The sequence below is a fragment of the Arachis hypogaea genome, chromosome 14, assembly GCF_003086295.3.
Source record: "Arachis hypogaea cultivar Tifrunner chromosome 14, arahy.Tifrunner.gnm2.J5K5, whole genome shotgun sequence".
Classification (NCBI taxonomy): Eukaryota; Viridiplantae; Streptophyta; class Magnoliopsida; order Fabales; family Fabaceae; genus Arachis; species Arachis hypogaea.
In genome coordinates, this window is record NC_092049.1 from 123,543,212 (window position 1) to 123,570,272 (window position 27,061).

At 33.4% G+C, this 27,061-nt stretch overlaps 3 protein-coding genes and 1 long non-coding RNA gene across 19 annotated transcripts; 2 read left to right on the plus strand and 2 right to left on the minus strand.

The window, feature by feature from the left end:
* The first annotated feature begins 261 nt into the window (after positions 1-261).
* On the plus strand, positions 262-1,479 carry LOC140178706 (F-box/kelch-repeat protein At3g06240-like). The gene has a single exon (XM_072215936.1). The coding sequence runs from the start codon at positions 262-264 to the stop codon at positions 1,477-1,479; it is 1,218 nt and encodes a 405-aa protein (XP_072072037.1).
* A 4,863-nt stretch (positions 1,480-6,342) lies between these two features.
* LOC112743934 (uncharacterized) lies at positions 6,343-13,100 on the plus strand. Of its 12 annotated transcripts, XR_011871223.1 has the most exons (9): positions 6,728-6,828; positions 6,953-7,285; positions 7,379-7,455; positions 7,607-7,676; positions 8,314-8,437; positions 8,627-9,734; positions 10,645-10,767; positions 11,709-11,764; positions 12,816-13,100. XR_011871223.1 is itself a non-coding variant. In XM_072214809.1 (7 exons), the coding sequence occupies exons 4-7, from the start codon at positions 8,352-8,354 to the stop codon at positions 12,835-12,837; spliced, it is 306 nt and encodes a 101-aa protein (XP_072070910.1). In that variant the 5' UTR covers positions 6,343-7,285; positions 7,379-7,455; positions 7,607-7,676; positions 8,314-8,351; the 3' UTR covers positions 12,838-13,100. The 12 variants fall into 12 exon arrangements, 6 of the variants coding, with proteins under 6 accessions (XP_072070910.1, XP_072070913.1, XP_072070911.1 ...); XR_003172516.3 differs by having other exon boundaries at positions 6,822-7,285; XR_011871224.1 differs by lacking the exon at positions 6,728-6,828 and having other exon boundaries at positions 6,883-7,285; positions 9,660-9,734.
* Positions 13,101-13,680: 580 nt separating this feature from the next.
* Positions 13,681-19,613, minus strand: LOC112743105 (uncharacterized). 5 transcript variants are annotated; one of them, XM_029292257.2, is made up of 13 exons: positions 19,237-19,613; positions 18,490-18,662; positions 18,289-18,389; positions 18,099-18,179; positions 17,629-17,732; positions 17,439-17,525; positions 17,090-17,292; positions 16,518-16,719; positions 16,378-16,428; positions 16,192-16,242; positions 16,037-16,096; positions 15,606-15,730; positions 13,681-14,954 (listed from the first exon to the last, which is right to left on the minus strand). In XM_029292257.2, exons 1-13 carry the CDS (start codon positions 19,471-19,473, stop codon positions 13,835-13,837), a joined length of 2,595 nt encoding a protein of 864 aa, XP_029148090.1. In that variant the 5' UTR covers positions 19,474-19,613; the 3' UTR covers positions 13,681-13,834. The 5 variants fall into 5 exon arrangements, with proteins under 5 accessions (XP_029148090.1, XP_029148089.1, XP_029148088.1 ...); XM_029292256.2 differs by having other exon boundaries at positions 16,192-16,251; XM_029292255.2 differs by having other exon boundaries at positions 16,192-16,272.
* A 2,023-nt stretch (positions 19,614-21,636) lies between these two features.
* LOC112743937 (uncharacterized) lies at positions 21,637-26,107 on the minus strand. The gene is made up of 2 exons (XR_003172523.3): positions 25,890-26,107; positions 21,637-25,694 (listed from the first exon to the last, which is right to left on the minus strand). It is a non-coding gene; the product is annotated as an uncharacterized lncRNA (long non-coding RNA).
* Positions 26,108-27,061: the final 954 nt, after the last annotated feature.

The window sequence follows — 27,061 nt, forward strand, 5'->3', positions numbered from 1 at the left end:
AAATTTCAATTAGATATGATATGATATCATTGGATTTAAATCAATCAGAATATAATTAAAGATATCATTATAGACTTGATTCTAATTAATTTAAATCAAATTTCAATTAGATATGATATGATATGATTGGATTTAAATCAATAAGAACATAATTAAATCGGTAGTTCGCTTCCCTTAAATAAAGTTCCACTCCTCTTTCCCTTCTTGAATATTTTCATTCTTGGCTTTCAAACAAGTAAGTCATCGTTGATCTTGATCACAATGGCTACAATGTCTAATGATGAGTTATTAGAGATATTGTCTTGGTTACCTGCAAAAGCAATCCACAAACTCAAATCTTCTTCAAAACTCTTTTCAGAGCTTCCAGAAACTCCATACTTTGTAGCAAAACAAGCAGAAAACTCATTGAAGAAAGATCGTCCTTCATGCTTCTTCATTCAAAGAGATGACACTCTGAATCACAACGACCACGTCGAGTTGCATCCTTTGCCGGGAGAGGAACTTTCCTCCGGCGTCCCTGAAAACATGCTACAATTCATCGCAAGCTCGCGGCTCAAGATTCTAAGCTCAAGCAACGGTTTACTCCTCTGTCTTCATGGAACAGAATTATTTATCATCAATCCAGCAACTTGTTACCTTTTAGACATTCCCCTCCCCAACCACTTGCAGCAGCGAAGGAATTTTCCTAGTGTCTCCATGACACTGGAATGTGACTCTGATGATTACAGGTTGATTCTTTTTGACAATGAAGAGTGGAGTTCACATTTTGATTGCCATGTTTATAGTCATAAACAAGGTGCTTGGAGCTTAAGAAAGAACCGTTTCTTTGCTGGTTCTAGGAATTTGAATTTTGACAAGCCTGTGATTTGCAATGGCGCCATTCACTTCATCTCGGATTGCTACAGGTATCTTGCTAAAGATAGCACTCATTTTAGGCCTTATATCATGTCTTATGAAATCACAACCGGCGATGAAGATGGAAGTGTTGAAACCAAGTTATTAAGGGTTCCTAAAGAAGCAAGAAGGGGCTCCCATGATGACAGTTGCAATATGAATATTTTCAAGTGGGGAGCAGTTGCTGGCCATCAAACTATTTGCTTAGTGAGATTGAGAAAGCGTGTGTTTACGGTTTGGATTCTAACAAACTATGAATCGAGTTCGTGGAGAAGGATCTTGAAGGTGAGAGTGAAAGGAATGGGTTTAGTGGAACAGAATCCTGAGATCAGAGGCTTTACCGTTTTGAATGGTTATCTTGTTTTTGCTACGAAAAAGAAGGTGTACACATATGGTTTAACTAGTGAGAAATATATGGTGCTCTCGAAAATTTGTGACCATGGGTGTGAATCTAGATTTGTTCGTTTTGTTCCTTATTCAGATACTCTTCGTCCATGTGGAATTGGTGCCAAAAGTTTGCGTCCTTATCTTCAATTAAGGAAACATGACCAAGCCGAAAAAGTTAGAATTAGACCCGTTAAATGACTTAATTAGGTTTACGTAATTAGAGGATGAATAAGACTATGAATTTTATTTAATATCAAATATATTTAGATTCTGAATTTTCTTTTGGCCCTGGTTGAATTTATCCCATAATACTTTTCTATGTTACATGCTGTAAAGGATAGGCGAATACGATTTTTATATATATAGAAAATGTTGCAAAATTTGATATAACCATAATTCTGTGCTATTTCATTTTTATTGTGCCATTTTTTTTCAATTAGATTCAATACAATCTAAAGATACGTTATGCTCCTAACTCCTACCGCAAGAGTACCTTTCTTTCTTTTTTCTTTTTTCCTGCTTCATTGGATTTCCAATTTGATCCTGGAAAAGTGAAGGAGGCAAAAGGTTTTGGTATACCAATGGATCTCTACAACCACCGACTATTTCAATTAAATAATTTGCTTCTGCAGTAAAGGAAGCAGATAATCAAAGGTAACATAACAGAAGTTTTTTGTGTTGACGTTATTTATTATTTGAATTTTTCTATAATGTCTCCTACTTTTTCCTTGTCTCCATCTAATATACTCTTCTCTGTCTGAAACGCAGAGTTTAATATATGGTAATGCATGCAGTCAATGAAACCTAGTGCAAAGATGCAGTGGTTTCAAGCACCTTGTGAGTGCTTGGAAACAGCACACACTTCTTTCATTTTAGATGGGTAATTGCAATAGAATTTCTCATCTCAAGTTTAAAAAGTTATAGCATGCAAATTTCAGTTCCCACGCTGTAGTGAAAAACTTAAATTGATTAAATATATGTATATAAACACAATTCTAGCTCCATTGGTTTGGTTGATGCATGCTTTCATCTTTTTCATGAAACAAATGTTCTCTTTTCCAATTTGTCAGCATTAACACAAGTGTCACATTATGATTCTTATGGCAAAACTTGTCTACTTTTGTTCTATACAGGTTTCTCATTATCCAGAAGCTGAAATTCAATATGGCTTTTTTCTCTGGAATTGCTGAATCTATGACTGGGGCCCTTCATTCAAGTTTCATGATGAACCATCTCTGGTTTCCACTTTGGGTTCTTCTCTGCATTTGGCTTGGCTGCTGTCCACTGAAAGCCACTTGTATAGAGCTTTTCATTTGCTGCCTAACTTGATGGAGCTTTGTAGAATGTGAAAAGCTAGTTAGCTTTATGGGTCGTAAACAAGATAACTAATAGCAGCTGATGGTAACACCTGAAACTCATAAACAATGAATATCAAAAGACAAGAATGAAAAAAGCTTGACACACATGGGCTAAGATTCAAAACTCAACTTTCACAGCGAGGTTAACAATTCAAGACCAGAGTGATATTCAGTTATTAACTCTAATTTTTTGCTCAATTTTCCTAATTACTAATTCAATTAAATTTAATGTGCACCATAAGAGATCATACCTGCAATAAGCTGGGAATTAATCCAGCACAAAGTGCAGGAACACCTCCTTGTTCAACAATGAAGACACTGATATATATGAAGACACACTGACACAGATGTATATAAATACATGATAGTCTGTTTGGTTGTTAAGACACTGATAAAGAGCATAAACACATTTGTTACCAATTTTATCTCTAATAAGGAAGAAGTTGTTGGTATAAGTGGCGAGGTGAGGTTAGAAAGTGGAATTTTTAAAATTTTGAAGAGATAAAATTGTAATAAAAATTTATATCTCATGTCTAACATGTATGTCCTATACTCCTATGAAAATTTTGAGGTCTTGGGGACAAAAGCAAGAAAGTTATAAGAAAGGACAGATAAAAGTAACAGAATCTATATCTCGACTCACAGTGTCCATGAGCAAGCAGAGGCAACAAATCTCTCAAAATTTGTGGATTCTTGATGCCCCATCATCCTCATTAGTTTATTTCTGTAAGTATCATAGGCATAAAAATTTATAGCCTTAAAGGGTGCTGTCCGAAGAAGCCGCAATTGCCTGGATGTGCTCGAACTATGTACTCCAGCTTAAGCCTCTCAAGAGGTGCAACACAAACTGTGTATGATCTTCAAATCAAAATCATAATGCACAGGCAAAGAGAAACAGCAATTGGAAATGTATAGTAATATTAATACTACCCCACAAACTCTACCTTCCGACCTGAAGATTTCGAAACCTACCCTTCTTCTAAGATGAGATTGAGAAGGACATGTGCGCGTGTCTTCTTGTTAGGCAATTGAAATGAAATGAAACACTCCACTTTATGTCTTGCAGGTTGGTGGAACATGGTATCATGCTGCTTCGATTGATTATCTCAATAAACACGGTCGTTCTTAAAATTTTAATACAACTCACAGTAGGAAATTTTATCTCAAATAACATTTATAAGTTGTGAATTTAATCACACGCATATCACTGTACTAAGGAAAGGCCTTGTTTATTATCTGTATTCTTACATGGAGGGACTAATTGTAGCAATTTGTGCCCCTCATCAAGTGAAGTGAAGGTTTCCTCGACCAACATTTTTCCATTAAAGTAGTCATCAAGTAAATATTCTGTATTCTATGTAAGAGCAAGAAAGAATAATGCCAGGAAATATGGGGATAACTAATTTTCATCTTCATCTTGAAGCCTGCTTTTGCACTGCTTTCTATAAACATCACTTCTAACTCTCTCCTTCCTCTATAGAAACTTGCCTCCTGGTTAAGTATCAAAATTGCCTTATAAGATTTCTTACGAAAAAATCACATACTTGAATTCTAAACACAAAGTGCAATTGATTAACAATGCTTCCCACCCATTGTTTCTTCTTCTATTAACATATCCAAATTCCACGCCCTTAATAACTAAAACACTTTTTCTGCCCATCCTAAAAATTATACTTATCAATAGTCTACCAGACTTCTTCATATCTAGAATGAAAATTTACAGAAACTCCAATCTAGTAAACATGAACTTTGTGTAAATATATTACTATAATAACGTATCATAATTTGGCAAGAATTAAGAAACACAATTTTGAGTGGCATTTATTAATCTATCTGGTACTGCACTTATATTCTATCATAGTAACCAGAAAGAACATGATAAACTGATAATCATTTGTCGGCCAGGAATTTGGGAATCGAAAGATGCTTTGAGTTCTTGATTTATTAGCTGGAATTGGTTTGAACAAAAAGGATTTGTTTCTGGAAATTCTATAACAGATAATTTTGGAGTAATGAAGATCATTAAGTAATGCAAAAAATAATTCTGTAAGAGAATTTTTTGCTGAAATGTGAACATGAGTTGTGGTGTTGTGCATGTCTTTGGTTCAAGGGAGGCTTCAAAAGCAGTGCGAGCTTAGTTACTTTGAGCATATTTTTGAGTACTGGTAAGTGGTAACTAAGCTTTGTCCCTCTCTTTTGCTTCTATAAGAAAAAAATTAAAGAGAAAAAAAAAGGGTCTATTTTGAGCATACTTTCAGGTAAGATGTTTTTGTTAAAGCTGTTCATCTTGGATTGTTTTTTATGTAACATCATTAATGCTATTAACTATATTTATATTATATGGATTAATTCTGTGGATTACAAGATAAGAGGATTACAATAGGCTAAGGCCATTGAGTTACAAACAAGTTGATGTGTTTCCTTTGTATTTTTCTCTCATCAGCAAGCCCAGTTGTGAGAATGTTTCCAAAAAGGTTCTCTCATCAGTAGGGGTGTGGTCATTAACAAAGGATTATTTATGGGAAACTATATGCATCTGTTACTAATCGGAGAATAACAGGTTGGTTTGGCAAGGCCTTCTTTTTTTACTTCTCTTTTTAAAGAATATAATCTTTTGTCATGTTTTATGCTTGATTATATTTCTTGCATTCTGTTGTTTTATTATATTTAATAGATTAGTAATTACAATTAGTTTCTAGGTGTTTAGTTTTAATTAGTTGTTGGGCCTTAGGCTGTTTAATTTGATGTGTGAGTTGTCTTAATTTCTGTTAAAAATTGCCGTTCATGATATTCACGTCTATCTTTGTTATCTTTCTGATTTTTGTTTGATAGCAAATCGCAACTTTGTTATTATAAACAGAATTGTTTAAAGATCAAGCAAAAGACATTGGTTAATATGGCTGTTGATAGTGGATGTTACATATATCAAAGTCCAAGCTTAAATATTCTCATTGATTATCCCAACTTTAAAAAGATGACTTCATTGCAATTTCATGATTTGCCTAAGGTACCTTCTTTTAGGGAAAAAAATATCTTACAGGAATTTAGATACCAAATTCACATATTTGTATGCACGGTATGCACTATCTTTGGAGGTTTTGGTAGGTGTGTATGTCTATACTTTGGATCTTTCAATATTTTTTTTATGTTTTTGGTAAATCTGTATATAACATAAAAAAAAGGAAAGACAGCGAGAAAAGGAAAAACAAGATAACACTTGAATTTTAAAAAGGAAAGACAATGTTAAAAGGAAAAATAAGATAACACTTGAATTTTATCTTCTTTCTGAAACTATGCTACTTTTGTTGTGGCATATACTACACAAATGTAAGTTGATGTAATGTTCATGGTTGATAATATTTTTGTGTGAATAAAAGAATTTTGGTGCTGGACAACAAATGTTCAGATTTTTTGGAGAAAAAAAAAAGAAATTTACCCAAACTGCTGATGCAAAACTACATAGTAAGTGTAAAATATAACACTTTTTGTATATTTTTTATTTTTAGTATAGAAGATTTTGACAAAAAGTTATGGAAGATAAAAAATTATGAATTTTTTAATAAATCAGCCTCATACTTGGAGTTGCTTAAATTATAAGAAAATGGACTCATAGTTACTTGAAGCCTCTGCTTTCCTTCTTGCTTGAAGTTGACTTATTGATTATGCTCTTAGCTTAATTTCCTTTGACACTTCGTTAGTCAATATGAAATGCAAAAAATTCTTATGACTAGGATGTATAATGATGTAGATATTAAAATAACCAAAGTTTTGTAGGCCTTTTCATCAACCAGTCCCATGATATACTGTCTTCATATGATGGTTACACCCACCTGGAAAGCATATGTCATTAAATCATATGATGTTCTACAATAGCATGGTAGCTAAATTAATAGGGTGAAAGAGTGATTACTTGCTGTATTTTACATTCAAAGATGCTTTTGAAATTTTTAAAGTGATGTTATACATAGGATCAAATATAAGGAAAGGAACTGAATTATACATTGAAATTTTAAACATTTATCAAAAGAAGTCTCTTAAAATTTAGGAAAAAGGATTCAATGTAATATTGCTGGTGGATCAAATAAACTAAATTTTTATCTGAAAATTACACTTTGATAAGTAAGCTTGGATAACGTTTGAGGGCATATACCAAACAAACGAGGGCAAGTGACCCAAAAATTTGATTCATGTGAATTTCTTTCTAACAAATGATTGGTATAATTTATGCACAACAAATTTGTATTGTGCCTTGGTATCTTATTGTATTTTTATCTCTCTCTTCTTTCTATTCTCTCTCTCTGTGAACGAGGCAGAAGTAGAAGGAGTTCACTGGTGTTGGAAGCAGTAATCGGCAGAGAAGATAAAGAATGGCGGTGGTCGGTATTGCAGTTGGGAGAGCGTCTAGCAAAAAAACAGAAGATGGTGGCAGAGGCTCCGAATATGCTTCCATCGAGCAGCAGAGATGAAGAACAATATGCGAAAGGTGATAATGGTTGTTGATGCAGCGGCGAAGAGAAAGAACAGCGGCAGAGGTGAGTTGTGAGTTGTGTTGCTGCTGTCAGTGAAGAAGTAGCTGGCGGCAAGTTGACGATACCGGTGAAAAGAACGCAGAGATCTGAGATCCTGCCATTGGCGGTGTTGCAGAGGTAATTTGCTTCTTACAAGTTAGAATAGTCATCCTGACCTTCTTTTTCTTGGCTTGGCATCCTTCCATTAATCCTTTATCTAATCATGAAAAGCCAATCGATGTGGACGGTGGGAGAAGTCAGGAACAGATCTTAGATCGACGTTAGTCTCCTGCTAACAGGAAATGATGGTGAGTCTTCTTCTATACAACACATTCATCACTTTCTCTTTTTACCCCTTTTGTTTTTTAGTTTTTTCCGCGGTTTTAGTGGATTGTAAAGTGAATTTTGTGTTGAAATAATGAAATGTGAAACCGTGTTGTGGTGTTGTGCATTTCTTAGGTTCAGGTCGGGCTTACCCTTCCGAAGCAGTGCCAGTCATTTTGAGCATACTTTCCAATATTGTTAAGTGGTAACTAAGGGCTTTGTTACACTTCTGCTTATGTAAGAAAAATTAAGGGGGGAAAAATATAGAAGGCTCTATGCAAAATATTGGCTTGAGGTTCAAAAAATTATTTATTTATTTATTTATTATTGTTCAGAATGTAATATTAGACTAGGATTTGTTTGCTTTAACGGATAAGAAAATAAATGAAATTATTGAACTTGAGTGAAATGGTGTTGTTCAAATTCAAACAATGAAATGGGGCAAAATCATTTAAAATGACTAGCTCCTATGGAATTTAAAACAGTGTTGATTCGCTGCTTTTCTGTTTTTGTGATTCTTTTATTAGTCTTTCTCTCTCTCTCTCTCTTTTTTTTTTTTTTTGTATGTTCTCACTGCTTTCCTTATCTTCCCTTTTAGTGTTTTGATAAACCCCAATTAAATTTTGCTAAGAATATATTTTAAATTTAAGTTCAATTTCTAATTGGTTTCCTTGAGATGATTACTACTTCTCATACTTGAATTTCACTTTTCTTAGTTCTTTTGTATGTGGAGTCTCCCTCCTTTTGCATTATCATGATAATTCTCCCCCTTTTACTTATTTGAGTAACATTATGATGAATTTATGGTAATTTGGTCCTTGAAATTTCTGTGTGGATTCCAGATTGTGGTATGTTGGTTACAAAATAATGGCGCCCAAACATGCACAAAGTGGATTACCTGCTAGAAGAGAATGCAAGATTCAAGAGGCTGCAACAACAGACATGCATCTACGTTTATATATCTAGGTAAACCTACATGCATATATTATATTTGTTACTCATTTAGATCAAGTTTTTGTTCTTCGCATTTTCATTACAAGTGATTTTGTTTGTTTATGTTTGCTTTAACAGTCATACTACTATCTCTTTTGCGAATCACTTTTAAGAAAATGTTTTACTAGAGTGATGTTGCAATTGTGTCTATCATTGTTGCAGCTTTCTGAACACGTGTGAATCAACAAAAGAAGAAGAGTATCCTGTACCAAACATTGATGATGGCACCGTTTTGAATATGTATCTAAATTCTTAATCAGGGTGCCATTTATTACTGCTACAATGTAATTGATGATTAAAAAAAACAAAAAAATAAGATCATATTTTAGTTAATCTGTAAGCTAAAGAAATGTAGTATAGGAATGTAAGAAAAATTTTGTGCAGGATAATGCTTTTTGTTTGTATCTTAAAACTAGGAAGATATAGGCATCACTGAGGAATGCAGTTCATGAGTTGTGTTAGTTTTTTCTTAATTCATTTTATTACTCAATATGTTTTTCTTGAATTCTATTGTTTTGCTTTTCGAAAAGATAAAATGGTAATAGAACTTTATGATTTGCTAATAGAACTTTATGATATTGTCTTTATGATGTTAACTATTATACAAATGACAGCATTCTCAATTAATTTTTCAGCATTTCTGTTTTCAAGCTTTTGTAATAGAAAAATGAAAACAAATTGTCATCTTTTAAGATTGTAAGGTTTCTAAGCTGTCATAAGGATGATTCTTGCTTCTACTAATTGTTGAGTGAAAAACTTTCTGTAGAAGGGATCCTGCTCCATCTATTTTCTCTTAATGCTCTCTCTTAATGTGAAAAAATTTTCAGTATAAGAATGTTCTCTGTTGCATGATTAATATATGTTATGTGATTGTTCTTTAAAGTTATTATTTAATTTCCTCCGTCTTTAGCTGTGTCCAGCAATTAAGAATTGCATATCAACATCTGAGAATATCACTGTCAATTTTTTTGGTGAATATATATTTACAAATATAAGACTATAATCAGTTTTGCTTACCTGTGATGTGTTTTGCTAAAACTATAACCAAGATTTTCATTATTATCTCAAATTGCTTGGGTTGTTGACATTCATGTTGCAATTGGGGATTTAGATATATTTTGCTTTTAGCAATGATAGTGATTGTAAGTAGAAGATAGTTACTTGAAGTTTGTCTTAAGGCTTCTCTTATTGATAGTGTCTTAAGGTGGGATGTCAAGGTTTTGGGGCTTAGTTCAAAGGTGGGAGGGAAATTGAGCAGCTCACCAATGAGGTATTTTATTTTATTTTGTTTGCATACTAATAAAATATAAGTGATAGGTAGGTAATGTTCAATGAATGTTGGCATTGTTGTTTTGTCTAGCTTGGATACTAACATTTTCTATTGACATGAAACTTTGTTCATCCTTTTGGCCTTAATGCTTATGTTGATAGATTTTATTTCTGGGTGGCTAATGATGTTTATTTACTTATTTTATCTGTCAGATGGAAATGAGTCATGATATGATTACTACGTGCATTATGTTCAAAACTATCTTGGTGTTTTTTTTTCCAAAAGTTCTGATTAAGTGTTTAGCACTTTAGCTTATCTAGATCTGCGACTTCATGACCAACTATTGTAGTATGAGTTAGTCTGCCACCAGTTTTTAAAATTGTGCTCCCTTTCTCATTAAGCTTCTCTCAGCATCTCAATTTTACAAGAGATACTGAAAAATATTATGTGATCCTTCTGCTGTTTCATTTTAGCGTGATCAAGTATTTATAATGTTCTATTTTAGCGTGATCAATTTTTTGCTCATAAATTAAAAAACTAAAAGACAAAATAGATTTATGAAACAAATTTTTTGCACTAACCCATATACAACATGTGTTTTCCTTTATACAAAAATGCTTTCTACTGAATATTTGCCACCATATTTTTCTTTGCCATTAGGTTAGTGCAAGTTGTAGCCTTTTTCATGGGATCAGAATGTGTATTTTCTGTTTGATACTAATTATATCCAATGGAAGATCAATCTGTAGTTTACTACTTGAAAAGGCAGAAGAAAATTATAAACTGGCTGTTTGGTCTCTGATTTTTATGTTTCTTAGAAGATCAATATGTAGTTTACTTTACTATTTTATATTTGCATTTTGGTGTTTGATACTAACAGAGATATTTATATCACAAATTTCATTTGCAGATTCCATAATACGAATTCCATGTCACTAGTGTTTAGTGTTCTTGAGGATCTTATTGAGCTTTTAGGGAGCAAAAGTAGCCTCATTGAAGAGGCAGGGAGCTCGCAATGTCTCCAATCAAATTGGTAGGTATCAATACTGCTTGCTATATTAGAAAGCAGTATCTAAGACTTATTTTTTCATTTGAGAAACTTATGATCTATGAATGAGAGACCCAACCTGTTGGCATTGGTAATTGAATTGCAGTTTGCATTAGTTTTAATTCAACTTAGTGATGAATATGATGAAATATGCTGTTATCTCTGGATGGCTATATAAGGTTCTAGACCAGTTAAATATTTTTTTAAAAAAAAATAAATAAAATACTTTGTAGAATAGCATATCATAGTTTGAGCTGTTTGGTTAAAAGCATCGTTCACGTATCTCTTGATTTTTTATTTTGATTCTTTTTAAATTGTTTTATAGTTCAACTAGATGTCCTGGAATTGTTTTAAATTGTTTTTTTCTTTCCCTATTCTTTTCTGCCATTAGATATTGTTGTTTTGTTTGATTTCCTTCTTTTTTTATTTTGGTGATATAAGCTTCAGGTGAAGAACAAATAGGCCTATGCCTCAGGTTTTAATAAACTGGAAATTAAAAATTGTAAAGGATATTCATACAAATGGCCGATGTTTGATTAAACTGTATCATCATTGTGATTGTTCATCAGCCACTTATTCAATGTAGCTTTATGCTGATGATTAGGTTATGAATGCAATTCAAATATCATGTAAATATACAATTCCTTTTAATATCATTAGCCTCAAGGAAAAAAATTATTAATTGCTTTCTTTTACTGCAATCCAAAGCCAAAGAACCAACAATGTAATTAGTTTTATTGATAATCTAAGGAGAATATATAATATCTCAAGTAGCTAGAAAAAAATTATTAATTGCTTTCTTTATGTCAATGTTTTTAATTAGTATTATTTCATAAAATATCTCAATAACATTACTTTATATACTTAATATACATATATACATTTTGTGGAGGCTATTAAAACCATTATTTCTTTTAATGCTTCAGAGAAAAAAGTTGACAAGATAAAAGAACTTCTGAACGTTAATTCATGTTACTTAGAGGTAAGAAACTCTTTAATTCAAGTTACTAACAACTTTAATAGCTCTTGGCAGTAAAAGGAGGCTAATTCATGTAAGTGTTGAGTTTAATTCATTTATACTAAATCAACTGATATAAAGATATTTTTCTTGGTAAAAAGAAGCCTTTGGCTAATGCACTATGAGGAAGTTTTAAACATATAATAGGATCTAATAATATAACTAAATACCACTTAGTATTTGTTGTTTGTATAGTGATAATATAAATTATTTTTATTAAAGTTTTAAACACACAAACATAATAGCTTTTACATTTAAGAAAAATTCACTAATATGGACTAAAAAAATGATAAGATTATTCAGTCTTAGAAAAATAAATAATGGAACAGTCTTATACACTGTATAATAAATTTTTATACAGAAAAATTTGTTCAAATTAAAAGTAACAAATATTAATATTAATAATCCAGTACCAACAAATTTTTATAATGGATTAAACATTTGGCCTGCGCGTAGCGCAGGTCTTACACTAGTATAGATGTATGAAAATAGAGAGCTCAGGACTGAGTTAACAACAGAATCATAACTACGTCACAACTAAGCTATACTTTTTTTATCTTCCTTGATCTCACTCTCTTTAACAGTATTATTTATCTCACTCTCTTTAACAGTATTATTTTACTCAATGCTCTCTCTGTTCTGTGCCCTCTTTTATGTATGTCACTGTCTTTTCTCTTTCCACACGAGGAATGTGTCATGTGTGATGTGAAACTTAAAAATTATAACTTTATTAGAAGTTTTATGTTGAAGGATCTTAGAGGAAGTAGACGTAATTTTCTCTTATTTTGTTGGAACAGTAACCATTTGTAAAGTATGTATGGATGAATTTAAAAGAACTCACCCTTGTTAACTGAATGCAAAATTATCACAAGTGCTTAGGAATGTGAATTTTATCTGCATAAGTTGAGTTGTGAAGTCATAAGTAGATTTAGGACTTGTATCTATACAACCCAAGTGTATGTGACTCATTGTGATTATTGTAATTGAACTCATAAAAGTGAACTGATAATCATAGGATTGTAGCAAGCAACAAATAAAGTATAGCGAAGAGAATATTGAAGAATGAGCAGCAGTGGCGGCAAGGTGGAGTGTGTTACCAGAGCTTCTGGTTACATGGCTTCATGGATCGTTAAGTTTCTTCTTAATCACAGTTACATTGTTCGTGGCACAAACCTGTTACTATTCTACCGTCACTTCTTTTTATTTATTTGTTTATCAGTGTAATTATGTATTCTTTAAACATTATTCTTTATTCAGCTTTTATAGGAAAGAGAAAATAAAAAGTAACTAACTTTCCTAATTTTTTGACCAATTGAAATGTGAAAATGGGTATTTAAATTAATTAAATAATAATAAATCTTTAAAAAACGGATTAAAATCTAAAAACAGCTAATATTTTTGTTTAATTATGTATTTATCTCATCAAATGTAATTCTCTTAAAAAGCCTTGAGGGCGCCAAGGAGATACTACAGCTGTTGAAGCTTTGAAGACGGTTCCTACGATTCTGTTGTTCAAGGCTGTCATTGTGTATTTTATATTGCGTCTCTCTTTTATCATGATGTCAATTATCTGTAGGTTCGGTTCCGTTTTGTTCCATTATACATTATTCCATCCAATTCCATTCACACGATGATAATGCGACTGTTAATAAAATAATTAAATTACATAGCTTTTGATATTATTTGGAACAATGTGATTCTTTCACTAAAAAATCCGTGAAACACTAACAGAACTTCATCACCTATATGTAATGAACCAATTATTTAGTAGAAGAAAAAAAAATGATCATAAAAATTAATTTTGCAAAATATTAACAAAAATAAAAAAAAGATATGGAAAGAGATAAAGAAAAATATAAAATAAATGATGACTTATATAATAAATATAAGTTGAAGTAGATATAAAAAATAAATTAGATTATATTAATCAATTTATACATATTTAAAAAAATAATATTAATATTAAAAATATAGAATAACATCAGACGCCTTATAAATATGTACAGTTCCTGACTTATATTTTATACAAGAGATTCAATCTTCTTGAGTAGCTTCATCATCACCTTCATCCATGGCATCATCCTGCTTTTCATTCTCTTCAACATGGTCACAACATTGAGTTTCTTCATCAGACATAGCTCCACCCTCTGCATTGATTCTACCTTCATTGCCACTGTTGCTACAACTCTGCGTGTCCGAGTCAGTTGAACTGCCATCTTTCTCTTGCTTTTCACCACAATTATATGCAGAACCTCCAAACTTCTCCCTCAAATCAGGAGCAACAATGCCAATCATATCCCGGAGTGCTTGCCGCTCATTCCGTTTAGCGGCAGCATCATCGGTGTTCTGACTCTCAGCCACCACAATATTTGAATCATGCAATGGGCCACAACCTTCGTTATTGTCTCTGCTTGGAGATTCATTGTCTCCATGCACAGAAGGGGCTGTACTGCAAGCCCAGCTGCCAGCAACTTCGGATGTTAAAAGGTCTGCTGTTCTGATTGTGCCTCCAACTTCGGTATCCTCAATAACTTTTTCAGTGTCTGTAGGATCATGTAATTGCAACGGATGCGAAACACGATTATCATGGGCTTGCTCCTCAGTTTCTTGTACATTTACATCATCATCACACTGCATAGTGTCCCCATCTAGAGGACCAGATTTATTTAAATCAACATGCTTTATGCCATAATTTGAAGGACTTTCAGTTCCCAGAACACACCCAGTACCGCCAACAACTCCATCCATCATAGCTGCAGCACCATCAATATCAGAACCAAAGCCACCTCTTACATCATGGTCATGATCTGCACTGGTGAACTCTTGTGTATTATGGCATTCTTGACTTCTTACCTCACAGTCATGCTTCTCAGTGACACTAGCTTCATTGCTTGAGGTTTCTACTTGATCTCTGTTGCGCTTCTGTGTAGATGCAGTTGAGCCTGCCTTTGCAGTATTTTTGCTATGGTATCCTGCAACTTCTCCCTCTCTTCCAGGGGTTCCACCGATAACTCCATCCATATCTACAGAAGTATTCTCGTAATTCTCTTCGTCTTCAAGAGTTCTTTGCATAGCCTTTAATTGCTCCTGTTGCTTAGCAAAGAGTACTTGTATCTCCTCAGTAGTGGAATAAAATGCCCTTAGTTGTGTTTCCCTGCATGACATCAATGAGCTTCAGTGGCAAAATCAAAGCATAATGCGGGTGTAGATGTTGCCTCTTAAAGTTAAAGTGCCGATCAGCATTTAATACAAACAGTGCAACGATGCAGCATGTTAACCAACAGGGACTACTAAACAAAGCTGATTAACTTAGCATGAATGACATATCCAACAGATGAATACCAGGATCCACAATTTTTACTGCAATGACATTGTTGAGTAGTCCATTCTAATAAATAAAACAAAAACTATTCAGCCGCAGTCCTACTTTTATTTAGGCTCAATTGCTCTGCTAATTGCTTTCATATTCTTGAAGATGTTTATACATCCTTTATTCTTCAAATTTTCAGGATAGCTAAAATCCATTCAGAATCTATGATAGTAATGTTCACATAACCATAATATACACACTGGTGATAATTCTAATTAAGTCAAAGAATTCTCGTTCCTATCTATTTTAATCACCAATTTAAGAAAAAAAAATATTATATGTAAACTGTAAAGCAAGCCAAACAATTACAGTATTCAAGTAAAGTAGCCCATGCTGCGATGTCCTCTAATATTCTTTTATACATACAGGTTCATCCTTACATAATTTTCACTACAGTTGTCCAGTGATCATATTAAACAGAAACTTGTTCCTTACCGAAGCATAAGTCTTTCCCTGGCACCTCTTAACCTCCTCCTCTCAAAATCTAGATCCCGCATTGCGGCATTTATCTCAAGCTCAAGAATAGAAACTTTAGCCCATGCTTCTTCTCGAGCTGCCTGCTAACAACAGCAACAAATATTTTCAGTTTCACATAAAGAAACTTCACCACCAAAAGAAAAGAAGTAAGAGCTAAAAAAAATGAATAACAGATAGAATAGAATAAGGGGGATATTGAATTAGAAAGCTAAAGCAACTTATTAATTAGAATTTATCAGTCTAGCAACATATAAATAAGATACTGTCATACTCTGAAGTCACACAGAAATAAGTCATCAACAGTAACAGCAATCGGTGGAAAGCAGACATCATTTAGACAAACACCTTTATACAAAAACATTCTTGGAACATGAAATTCCGATATCTACCTTTTCACTCTCAAGGTCTTTGCTTAATCTTCTTGTTTCCTCTTCAAGTTCTTCTATTTTCTGCTCCATGAATTTGCATTTTCGTTCAGCGAAATAGTAAACAAATCCAAAATATGAAAAGGGGACATAATACACACACAAAACCATATGATTACCTTTGTTTGATTTGCAGTGGTCAGCTTCTCCTCATGCAATTCAGTTTCCAACTGGCGAACCTTATTATCAGACACAACCATCTTTTGCCTAGTATCCTCCTGCAACAAAATGGAACGAAGGTACAAACCTATTTATGAAATACACAGTTGTCTCCCATTGTAGGCTAAACATAAGCAGAACCATACCAGTTTGGACCTCAAGGTTTCAACTAGCAAACACCTTTCTCTCTCTGACTCCTACAACATACAGAAAGAATGACAGCTTATAAGCTTCAAAAGTAAAGGGAGTATAGTTTCTTACTACTTTAGTGACAAAACCTTCAAACCTGAAGCTTATTTATTGTTTCATGTAGTTCTCTTTCTCTTCTTAAGGCAGCATCAGTGTGTCGTCTTAATTCCTCTTGAGCCTCAGACTGGGCTCTAAAAACAGCAGCCTTTAGATCAGTTGTGGCCTTTTCCCGCTCATCTTTTCGCTGAGTCCGCTCGTCATCTAATTGTTCCTTGAGTTCAGCTATATTTACTTTCTGACTGCATGCAGAGGAGCAAGTGAGAGGGACTCAATTATAAAACATACAGCTAGCGTAACCAGGGTGGGGGCAAAAAGTTTAATACTAAGCATGGTACCAAAAGGTCCATCCTCCTCCAACAGTCAATACTAAAATTCATCCCAGGATGTTACACACAAGAATATAGACACATGTACATAAGCACTAAATCATTCCACATTGCCAATTCTCATTGCAATATAAAAATCAGTCAATCAACGATCAGTTCAAGCTCAAACTACATAAAAATGAACAACTTCACTCCTATGACACTTGCATCAACCATTGAGGACTAAAGTAGTGAAGAACTCAACAATCAAGAATTAAATAGCTCAGAATTATATAGATCATACCTACTTATTATAGCATTTGCTTCAGCACATGACTGCATAGAAGCACTCAGCCTTTCATTGAGGTCTTCGATGGCATGTTTCTGTTCAGCAGTTACTCTATTAACATCACCTAGTTCCTTGTATTTTAGATCTACACTCTGTTGTAATTCTTTTAATTGATCAAGGTAACATTTTGCAACAGACTTCTTGGCTGATTGTAATTCCTATAAAATGGATTGTGGATTAGGTAAGACATTGTAGACCATATATTGATATAACAAAGAACAACTTGAGATTGAACATTTTATTTTAAAATCTGCATGCAGAGTTTTAGGAGAGAACATAAATTGAAAATGCATCAGCTACATACACTTTCATGACGATCAGCAGCAACACGGTTGTCATTACGCAAAGTATCAATTAATACCACCTGATTCTCCAACTGCTTCCTCAGCTCCTGCCAAGAATAAGATAGGATACAATTAACATGAGGAAAAAGAAGGGTAAGAAAGGAGGAGTTTACAGTGCTTAGGATATTGCATCCTTTTAAATTAACGTACTGTGTTTGATCTTTGAAGGCTTCGAAAATCATCAAGAGAAATGGGACCTTCGGGGGCACCAATGCCTAAGCCTTTCAATCTCTTGCTTTCAAAGGCACAACGCTCTATATATTCAAGATAAGAAAAAGTAAGACAGAAATTTTAAAAGCACCACAAACTCAAATAAAACAAATATCTATATCAACCCTGATGTATCTTTCACATAACTTTCTGATAGAAAATTACATTATATATCATAATTATCAATTAGATGTAATATAAATTTCACAACGAATAGGAAGTAAACAGTTGATCACATGAAGTTATATGAAGAAGCTGCAAATGTCAAAATCAAATGTATAGGAAAATTATGAATATTACAACATGCTATAATATAATTTTCAAGCTTGAATTCTATAATGAACATAATAGGAGTAGAATGCTATAATGACACAAACTAGTAAATTAAATTTGGTTAATCATAACATTACCTGCTTTTCGCTTAGCAGCTGCATTATCTGGCATGGGGGAGGACAAAAGCACCTCTCGATATACAAAAGAAAATGTAAGATCTGTATCAAAAGATACAAAATATTTTTTGAGGGAACCAAAAAACCTGAAATCCCATTTATTAAAGAAAAATGAAAATTCTGACTTCTGATAACTGGAAAGCATTCATACCGTGCTGAGGAGGAGCAGCAAACGATATAATATCACCATGGAAAACTTTGACAGCAGGACCATTCTTTTTTAACTTCTCCCAGTTAAGGTAAGTTCCATTTCTGCTGAACAACACTTTACAAAAATCAGAATATGACAAGGGAGAGAAATTTTTCCACAAGAAGGATAGAAATAGTCAAACTCTGAAAAAGAATCCACAACCTTGTATCTTTCAAGAAAATTGATGTTGTGTCCACCATATTTTCGTTTGTAACCGACATCCTGTATATTCTGCAATGATTTGCACTAATGTTGTTCGAATCAATCTGGAATCGCACATCATCCACCAATCGGCCGATGCAGTGCTCATTGGCAGTTAGTAAAATATTAATTCCCTGGTCAGAATCAACCATTCAACCAAATCAAATCAAATGAAGAGGAGTAACCAATAGTTACAGAAAAAGAACAATTAAATGAAGAAAAGGTGCCAAAACCATTGGTCACACAGCTGCGTTCAACTACCACTGAATGTAATTTCATAATAACTTTGTTGCAAATCCATACATATTTACAGCACAGTTCAATCTTGTTGACATATATTAAGAGTCTGTTTATTTGACCATATTTTGTAATTAAAAAAAGTTTTTTTTCTTAATTGCTTTGAAAAAATTCTCTTCCTTTGCAGACTGTTTGAACAATATATAAATGAATAAACAAACTGAAATATCTAAACGCAAACTAATGCCCAAATTATTGCATGCATGTAATCAGCACAAGTTCATAAGGTCATTACTGTATCCGGTAGGTCGTGGCTTATATCAGAGATCAAGCTGCAAGCTTGTCACTTTTCACTTTCAGAGGCAAAACGGTTCACTTCACTTGCATTTTTCAAATAAAAAAACGCAACTACAAAGAAAACTATGAATTAGAGCAACTGAGATTTTATCTGAGATGAGAGAAAGAACGAACCTGGAGCCTTTTGCGGGCATTGTTGGAGATAGCGGTGAGGACGCCCCAAACTTGAGGATCAGAGAAGTGAAGAGGTTGAGATGCAATGTTTGAAGCAACGGAAACAATGCGATCCCTTGCGGTGGGGCTCGACGCTTGCTTCTGCGGTGAGTTCTCGTTACCAGCAGGAGGAGGAAGAAGCTTCAAAGCTTTGGTGATAGGGGATTCCGATTTCTCGTTCTCCACCGCCATTGACATTACAGAGTGAGGGGTGTGACTGAGAATGAGAAAGGGAAAAGGAGGAAATTTGGCGGGGATTTTGAAACCCTAAATTGATTGATTTTTGGGAGGGAAATGTAGTTAAGTGATGAAAGTGGGGTTGGCGGGTGACTTACTGACTTCTCATGTTGACAATGATTGATTGCTTGTTTCGCTAGCTTGCCTTGCAAGCCTTCCATTTTATTTTATTAAAATATTTATCAATTGGAATTCAACTATTTATTATTTATTGTCAATGAATTACATCATTCCTGCATACTCATCTAAATGTTCAAATCTCTTTATCTTTAGTAAAAAAAAATTATTTATTTTTTATTATTTTATTTGTTAAATATGTTATATCAATTATATGTATAATAGTAATAAAATAAAAAAATTTATTTACACGTCATGATAAAGGTGTTCAAAAATCAGTTCAAATTTAAAACATATTTTGTCCGAATTAGATTTATCATTTTTATTCTATATTATTTTTAGACAGATCATGCTTTGGGTGATCCAACACAAAATTGTATTTTATAATTAAAAAATATATATATTAAAGTGAAATTAAAAATAAAATTATAAAATTATATGCACTAATTTTATATCAAATCAACTTGATTTGTTTTTAGGTCAATTTAGAGACCAGAATTAAACGAGAATATATAACTCAAAAACGTAAGACAACATTTTGTTTATTTACATCAAGTTTTTGGGAGGCTCATTCAAGACTTACTCGAACTATTAGTCAACAGAAAATCAAAGCGTTGGTTTCAGCTAATACCTAATAGGGATAGAGATAGAAAAAAAAAAAAGAAGAGGGTTTCGCGATTTGTGGATCCATCAAATAAATGCAATAATTGGTAAGAATAAAAAAAATAATAGGTATAATAATTTATTGAGTAAAAAATTTTAAATAGACAATAAAATATTAGAATTGAGTCTAAATTTAAATTAACATGACCCATATATACCTCTTATCTTATAGTTTAAATTATTTTTTTTCCTCTGCTATGTTTATATACCATTTTGTTTTTTTTTTTTTGTTTACATGTTAAATTTTTTTTTTTCAAATGAATAGATCAAATTCAAACATAAAAAATTTATTTATAGAATATAAAAGAATATTTTTGTTTATGTCAAGTCTAAAAAAATAAGTATAGTCTACAAAAAAAGAGAAAGATCTAAAAGATCCTTTTAAAATTGTTTAATTTGTGTGGTAAGTGGATCTGATTCGATTTTGACAACGAAAAAGGACTCTTAATTACACTAATGTGTATATCTATAATCTCGCTCCTTATTTGGAATGTGGGATAACAACTCTTCCAAATCAATAGGGAGTAATTACTCACCACTTTAGATGGAGGAATTATATAAAGGTAGTTAATCTATCATCCTAACGGTATAAAAATACCTCATCATATATAGGTATTTTGAAAATTTTAATTAAAATATTTGTCTAAAATTTTTACTAACTTAAATATCAGAATTCTTTGTACGTACCACTTTCATTTTCATTTAAAGAATTTAGACGACTTTACTTTGATGAGAAAGACGTCAAAATCTTCATTAAAAAAAGTTTAAACCTCACATCCAAATCCAAATCATCAGTTTCAAATAATCTTTGAAACAGTTTCTAATAAAATAATTATAAACACAAAAGATTAGTTATTACCAATTAAACTATAACTTTTCAAAAATATTTTATGAACACAAAAGGTTCAATTATTAAAATTTATATATTTATATATGTTATTTAATTTTTTAATAAAATAATTATATTTATTATAATGGAATAACTAATTTGTTTTATAGATTTATCTACCAAGATTGAATTGATGTATTTTTTATTGATATTTTTATATATTTATTATTGAGTAATGTTCATGTTTAGAGTCTCTTTTTTATTCCTATATACTTTAAGTATTAGTATAAGACCCAATAAAAGAAATTAATGGGTCAAATTTGTTTATTAAATAAGAACAAATATATATATTTTTATATATTATATGAAACTTTATAAAAATTTAGTAGGTATTTACCCCCACACCATTTAATGTATATCCGTCCTTGGAAACAACAAATTAAAGCACTTGTAAGATAGCTCGGGAGAGGAGAGGATAATAACTTAATGATGGCATAGTAATTTTAGGATTTGGATTTGTTTTTTGGGTTTAGCTAACATGTGTCTTAAAGACACATGATAAATTTATTATTAATAAAAAATTTTAAATATTTATTTTTTTGTGACTAAATATTTTTATTTTTATTTTTTTGGGTGACTTAAAACACACAAAAAAAAGAAACAAGCTCAAATAGCAGAAGAACAAAAACTAGAAGCAACTATATCTTTCTACAGAATAGAATTCAAGTTGTCTCTAGGCTCGAGCTAAACTGTATGAGAAGCGTTGTTTCTAGCTCCAAAACTTTCACTATCCAATCCGCAACACGGTTCGCATTCCTTCTCACAAATTCAAATTGCACATCCCAATTCTTGGATAAAAGATCATAAAGCTTGAAAATAATGTCTCTGTCCCTAACTGTAAAATGATTATGAATATTCTTCAAAACCAAATATGTCTCTAAAAAATTTGTTTTACAGATCGCCCACTTGCAACCAGCTTCCCAAGCTAGCATGAGACCTTGCCATATTGTCAACAACTCAACAATTTATAGGCTGAGGTGGAATAGCGTTGGAACAACCAAGAAGCCATCTTTCTCTTTCGTCTCTCAAAACGCATTTAAAACCAGCCATCTGCATATCTTGAATTAAGCTTGCATCACAGTTAACCATAAAGCAATTGCTAGAAGGAGGGTTTCACACATATCTCCACTCCGAAATAAAGTTTGTAGATTGGGCGTTTCTTAAAGAAACCAACTCATATTTAGACTTCTAATTAACATTGTCACTTTCATGTCAGACCAAGGTTCGCTAGGATTGAACACATCTTGTTATCTATGCTTCTAAATCCACTAAATTTTCGCCGCTAGTAGTCCTTCTCTACCCTTTAAACTCTATTTGAGCCAAAAGAAAAAATCTGCAGTACTATAATTAACAACATAAGATAGACCAAGACTATGCCAAATAGCATTTACTTTGTCACAATTACGAAAAACAATGCAAGGTAAATGATGATTTCCACAGCGCTGATGACAATTACTTGTGGCCAAGTTTCGAGTGCACCGAAGCTCATTAGTAGGGATGGCATCATGCAAAGTTTGCCACAACAACAACCTAATCTTCTCCGGAATAAACATCTTCCACAACCAATTCCAGTTATCATTGTCATCCTAGTGGTACTTTCTTTTAGCTAACCATTGGTATTCTTAATTTGTGGTGTAATCGGCAGAGGAGGAAGGATTCTAAAACCAACCATAAACGTCATGACAAAGACCAGGGATGGGCAAATTTTTTAAAATGAGTTCTACATTTTCTAGAAGGGAAGAATATAGCTTGCTGAAATTCTAACTTCTATTATGTATCACATCACCAATCGAAAGATGGAGATCAGTTATATGAACATAAGAAATGGTATCTGCCAAATTATCAAAAGGAGACCACGGTTCAAACCATAATGATTGGTCCAAGTTCCCACAACACCACACAAAACCATCTTTTAAGTGTTTATAAGCCTTCATAACACTCTTGTAAACCTGAGATGCTCTATTCGTATTTTTCCAACCTTTGAAAGGAGAAAAATATTTCTTGGTCAGGAGTTCCGTCCAAAGCTTGTCTTTGCTATGGAAAAGTTACCAAACGAGCTTTTCGAGAAGAGCTATGTTAACACACTGCGAATCACGGACACACAAGCCTCCAAATTTTTTAGGAGTTACAACCTTGTCCTACTTTACAAGAGCTAAGCCCTTCTTGTCCGCCTGACCCTTCTAAAAGATTTGTCTCATCATCGAATCAATTCTCTCACAAGCATAGGTTGAAAGATAAAAAATCTGTATTTGATATATTGGTATAGAGGACAGAACCGATTTAACCAAACAAAGTCTACTTGCCTTGTTGAGAAGACGTCCTTTCTAATTAGCCAGTCTGCCATAAACTTTTTCAATTACCTCCTAAGCTATCCTCTTTGTTGTTCTCCCATGGCCAATATTGACACCTAAATACTTTTCCAAAATTTGAGTAAATTAAATATGAGAGACCCCCGACAACGCCTCTTTTCTCCTTTGAAAAATATTCTTTAGAGCAAAAAGCCTTAAACTTGGACAGATTAACTTTCAATCCTAAAACTTTGGTAAACAGATTAAGGGTTTGTATTACCATTGCGACTTGGGATCTGATTGCTTTACGAAAAAGAATAAGGTTGTCAGCAAACATCAAGTATAAAATTCGAGGACCTCCTTTGGAAATAGCAACTGGACTCCAAGATTCATTAGTCACAAGATGAGAGATGAGACAAGCCAATTGCTCCATACACAATACAAACAAATAAAGCGATAACGGATCACCTTGTCAGAGTTCTCTTTTCATATTAAAGTTCTGCAACCTTTCATCATTCCATAAAATCGATAACGAGGAGGAGCAGATACAATTCATGATCAATTTATTTGTACTGCCAGGAAAGCCAAAACTTTGAAGGGAATGATGAAGGAATCTCCAATCCAACCTATCAAAAGCCTTCTCAAGGTCAATTTTGAATGCAACAGTCCCCCTCTTTGATTTGGTCTTTCGCATAAAGTTAAGGATCTCTTAGACAATAATGATGTTCTCACTAGTACTTTTTCCCGAAATAAATCCTGCCAATAGAGGACCAATCACCTCTATTAGAAAGGAACGAAGACAAGTCACCAACACCTTGGTAATAATGTTATAAGTCACATTGTATATGCTGATCGGCCTGAAATCCTTCATTGCAATGAGGCTATCAACCCTCAAAATGAGAACAATAAGAGTCTCAAAAATAGAACCATCCAAAATTTCTCCCGAAAAGGCTCTACAAACAATCCTCCAGACATCTCATCCTAATATTCCTTAAAGAACAAAGCTTGGAACCCATCTAGACCTGGAGCCTTAAAGGCATTCATCTCCATGACAACATGTCTTACTTCCTCAAAGGAGACCGGTTTAGTTAGAGTCTCGCAAGCTTCTTGACTAAGATGCAGAAGGGGAATACCATCCAGAACATTAAACTTTACATTCTTCCGAAAACAATAGAGACACTGGAAGAACTTATTAGCTTCCTCCTTTAAAGAATAAGCATCATTAGACCAAGTACTATTCTCTAACATAAGGTTATAAATTTTATTCCTTTTTCTTCTGACAAGAGTTTGGAGGTAAAAAAAACTCATGTTTCTGTCTCCGAACTTCACTCATTTCTCTCTAGACTTTTGGTACCAAAAGAGTTCTTCTCTTAGAAGAATAGAATTGAGCTCTTTTTGAAGCCTATTTTCTTCATCCTTGAAATGCTGATCATCAAGACTCTTCAACAAAAATTGAACTTTGCTAATTTATCCTTCAAGCTCCCTTTTCTTAACACAAATATTACCAAAAACCTCCAAATTGAATTTCTGAGCATCCTTTGCCACAACAACAAGACTTTTTGAAACATCCAAAGAGCCAAAACCCATGCCTTATGAACTACCTCACAGAACAAGGGGTAGGTGGTCCGTGCAGCTTGGAACCTAAAAGGATGATTTTTAGATTTTTGATTCGCTTCATCTAGTTGACTCTTAACAATGATAGAGGAATGATCGGAATGTAATCTACTAAAAATCTCATAGAAAGCCTCTGAAAATAACAAACGCCATTCTCTATTGATGAAAGCCTTATCCAGCTTTTTTGGAACCTCCAAGCCCCCTTTTACTCTCCTGTGCCAAGAAAATCTTCTCCCTTTAGCTCCCATATCTATAAGCCCACAATTATCTATGGTCGTTGCGAAGGCTTGAGATCTATTGGCATGAAAAGCTCCTCTCTTTACTTCAGATGATACAAGCACTTCATTAAAGTCACCTATGATTAACCAAGGACAAGAAATACCCGCGGCTGTCTTGGTAAGGTAGTTCTAAAAATCTGAATGACGATGAGCTTGTGGGTGGGCATAAATCGTACTGCACATCCAAATACAAGAGCCCTTATTCACCTTAATAGTAACACAGTGATCAGTAATGTCCACGAGTCTGCTCTGATTCCAAGACCTATCTGCTAGAACCCAAATGCCACCATTTTGCCCTCTCTCCGATATATCCACTTCATAATAACCCGACTTCTGCCAACAAATTTTTATTTTATCAAACAAAATATGAGTCTCAATTAAGATAAGAAATAAATGATGAAATTTTTTCAAAATTTCTTTAAGATGAACACGGGCCAAACTTTCTGAAGCCACATTCACATTCCAAGTTAATACACAATTTTTCACTATCCATAATAACAAAATTGAAATAGAGAAAAAACACTCTACCTGATTCAAGTGTTAGAAACCCCCTCTTCCAATACCTCCTTTCCTTTCCATTTTCTACTCTAATTGGCTTCTAACCTCTCTCCATGTTCCCGAATTCTTCCATCTTGCGGTGAATTTCGGAAAGATATCGGCCTTAGACGCTTTCTGGTGAAATAAAGAGATGGTATTTCTTGTTTGCTCCCACTAGGATCTGCTTCTGTGTCACCCTTCAAAGAGTTGTTCTTCATTACATAATTGCTTTTTTTATTAAAGGCTTTAGACATGTGGGTCTTAGAGGGGCCATAAATTTTTGACCTGCTAGAGGAGCTGACCACAAGAATAGGTTTCATGGTAGTGGGCTTTTTGCCTCTTTCTCTTGGCTCAGAGATGTTTTTGGCCGGACCTTTGTTGCTTTGTCCGTTTTTACCTTTTTTTCTTCCTTTGTTTTTAACTACCTTGGTCCACCCATCTGATCCCTCCTCATTTAAATTTGCATGATTCTCGCCTGATTCCCCATGCACCATGTAACACTTCGTTACCCTAACCCTTACATCTAGCCGTAAAGCGAAAGATAACAAGATGTCATGACAGTTCTAAAGCTCATACATTAATAAATATAGGAGATAACAAAACTAGGAGCCCGATGAAGGAATAAAGTTCTTAATCGCATAAAGCGGATAGACAAGCGCGAGGCGTTCACACACGATAACTAAAAGCACAAAGGCATAGAATACGTGAGACTTAATATAATAATAGTCAAGATAGATATATATAAGTATGATAAACAAAAGAACTCTAGTCGTATCCCGCGGAATTTAGACCGACTAGTTACAAGCAGAAAATACAGAGTTTTTGAGTTAAAACAGCTTATACAACTTATCTCTCAAGTAAGCCTCTAAAGCAACAGAGTATAATAACAAAGGAAAAGTATAGGTAACCAATAAGATTTTTGAACAATGTGTAAACAATATGAATTAATAGGGTTAAAAGAGTAAATTTAATTAGTAGCATTAAATTAAGGTATAATGTATTTTCATTTGATTGGTGGTTGTTCATATTGTTCAAAATTTTCATTGTTCCCCAAGCACTCCCCAATAACAAAAGTGAGAGAATCTACAACATAATAACTAAATGACAAGATAAACAAAGGTCCTCCACTCTGCCACCATCTGCAAATTCACCGAGGTGGGTTG

Coding starts and splice junctions, on each gene's coding strand:
- LOC112743934 (XM_072214809.1), top strand. CDS start 8,352: ATGCACAAAGTGGATTACCTGCTAGAAGAGAATGCAAGATTCAAGAGG. Junction 9,735..10,644: donor TTGAGCAGCTCACCAATGAG/GTATTTTATTTT, acceptor TTTCATTTGCAG/ATTCCATAATACGAATTCCA. Junction 10,768..12,815: donor CAATGTCTCCAATCAAATTG/GTAGGTATCAAT, acceptor TGATAATCATAG/GATTGTAGCAAGCAACAAAT.
- LOC140178706 (XM_072215936.1), top strand. CDS start 262: ATGGCTACAATGTCTAATGATGAGTTATTAGAGATATTGTCTTGGTTA.
- LOC112743105 (XM_029292254.2), bottom strand. CDS start 19,473: ATGTCAATGGCGGTGGAGAACGAGAAATCGGAATCCCCTATCACCAAA. Junction 18,180..18,288: donor TGCTGCTCCTCCTCAGCACG/GTATGAATGCTT, acceptor CTTTTGATACAG/ATCTTACATTTTCTTTTGTA. Junction 17,733..18,098: donor AGCTGCTAAGCGAAAAGCAG/GTAATGTTATGA, acceptor TTGAATATATAG/AGCGTTGTGCCTTTGAAAGC.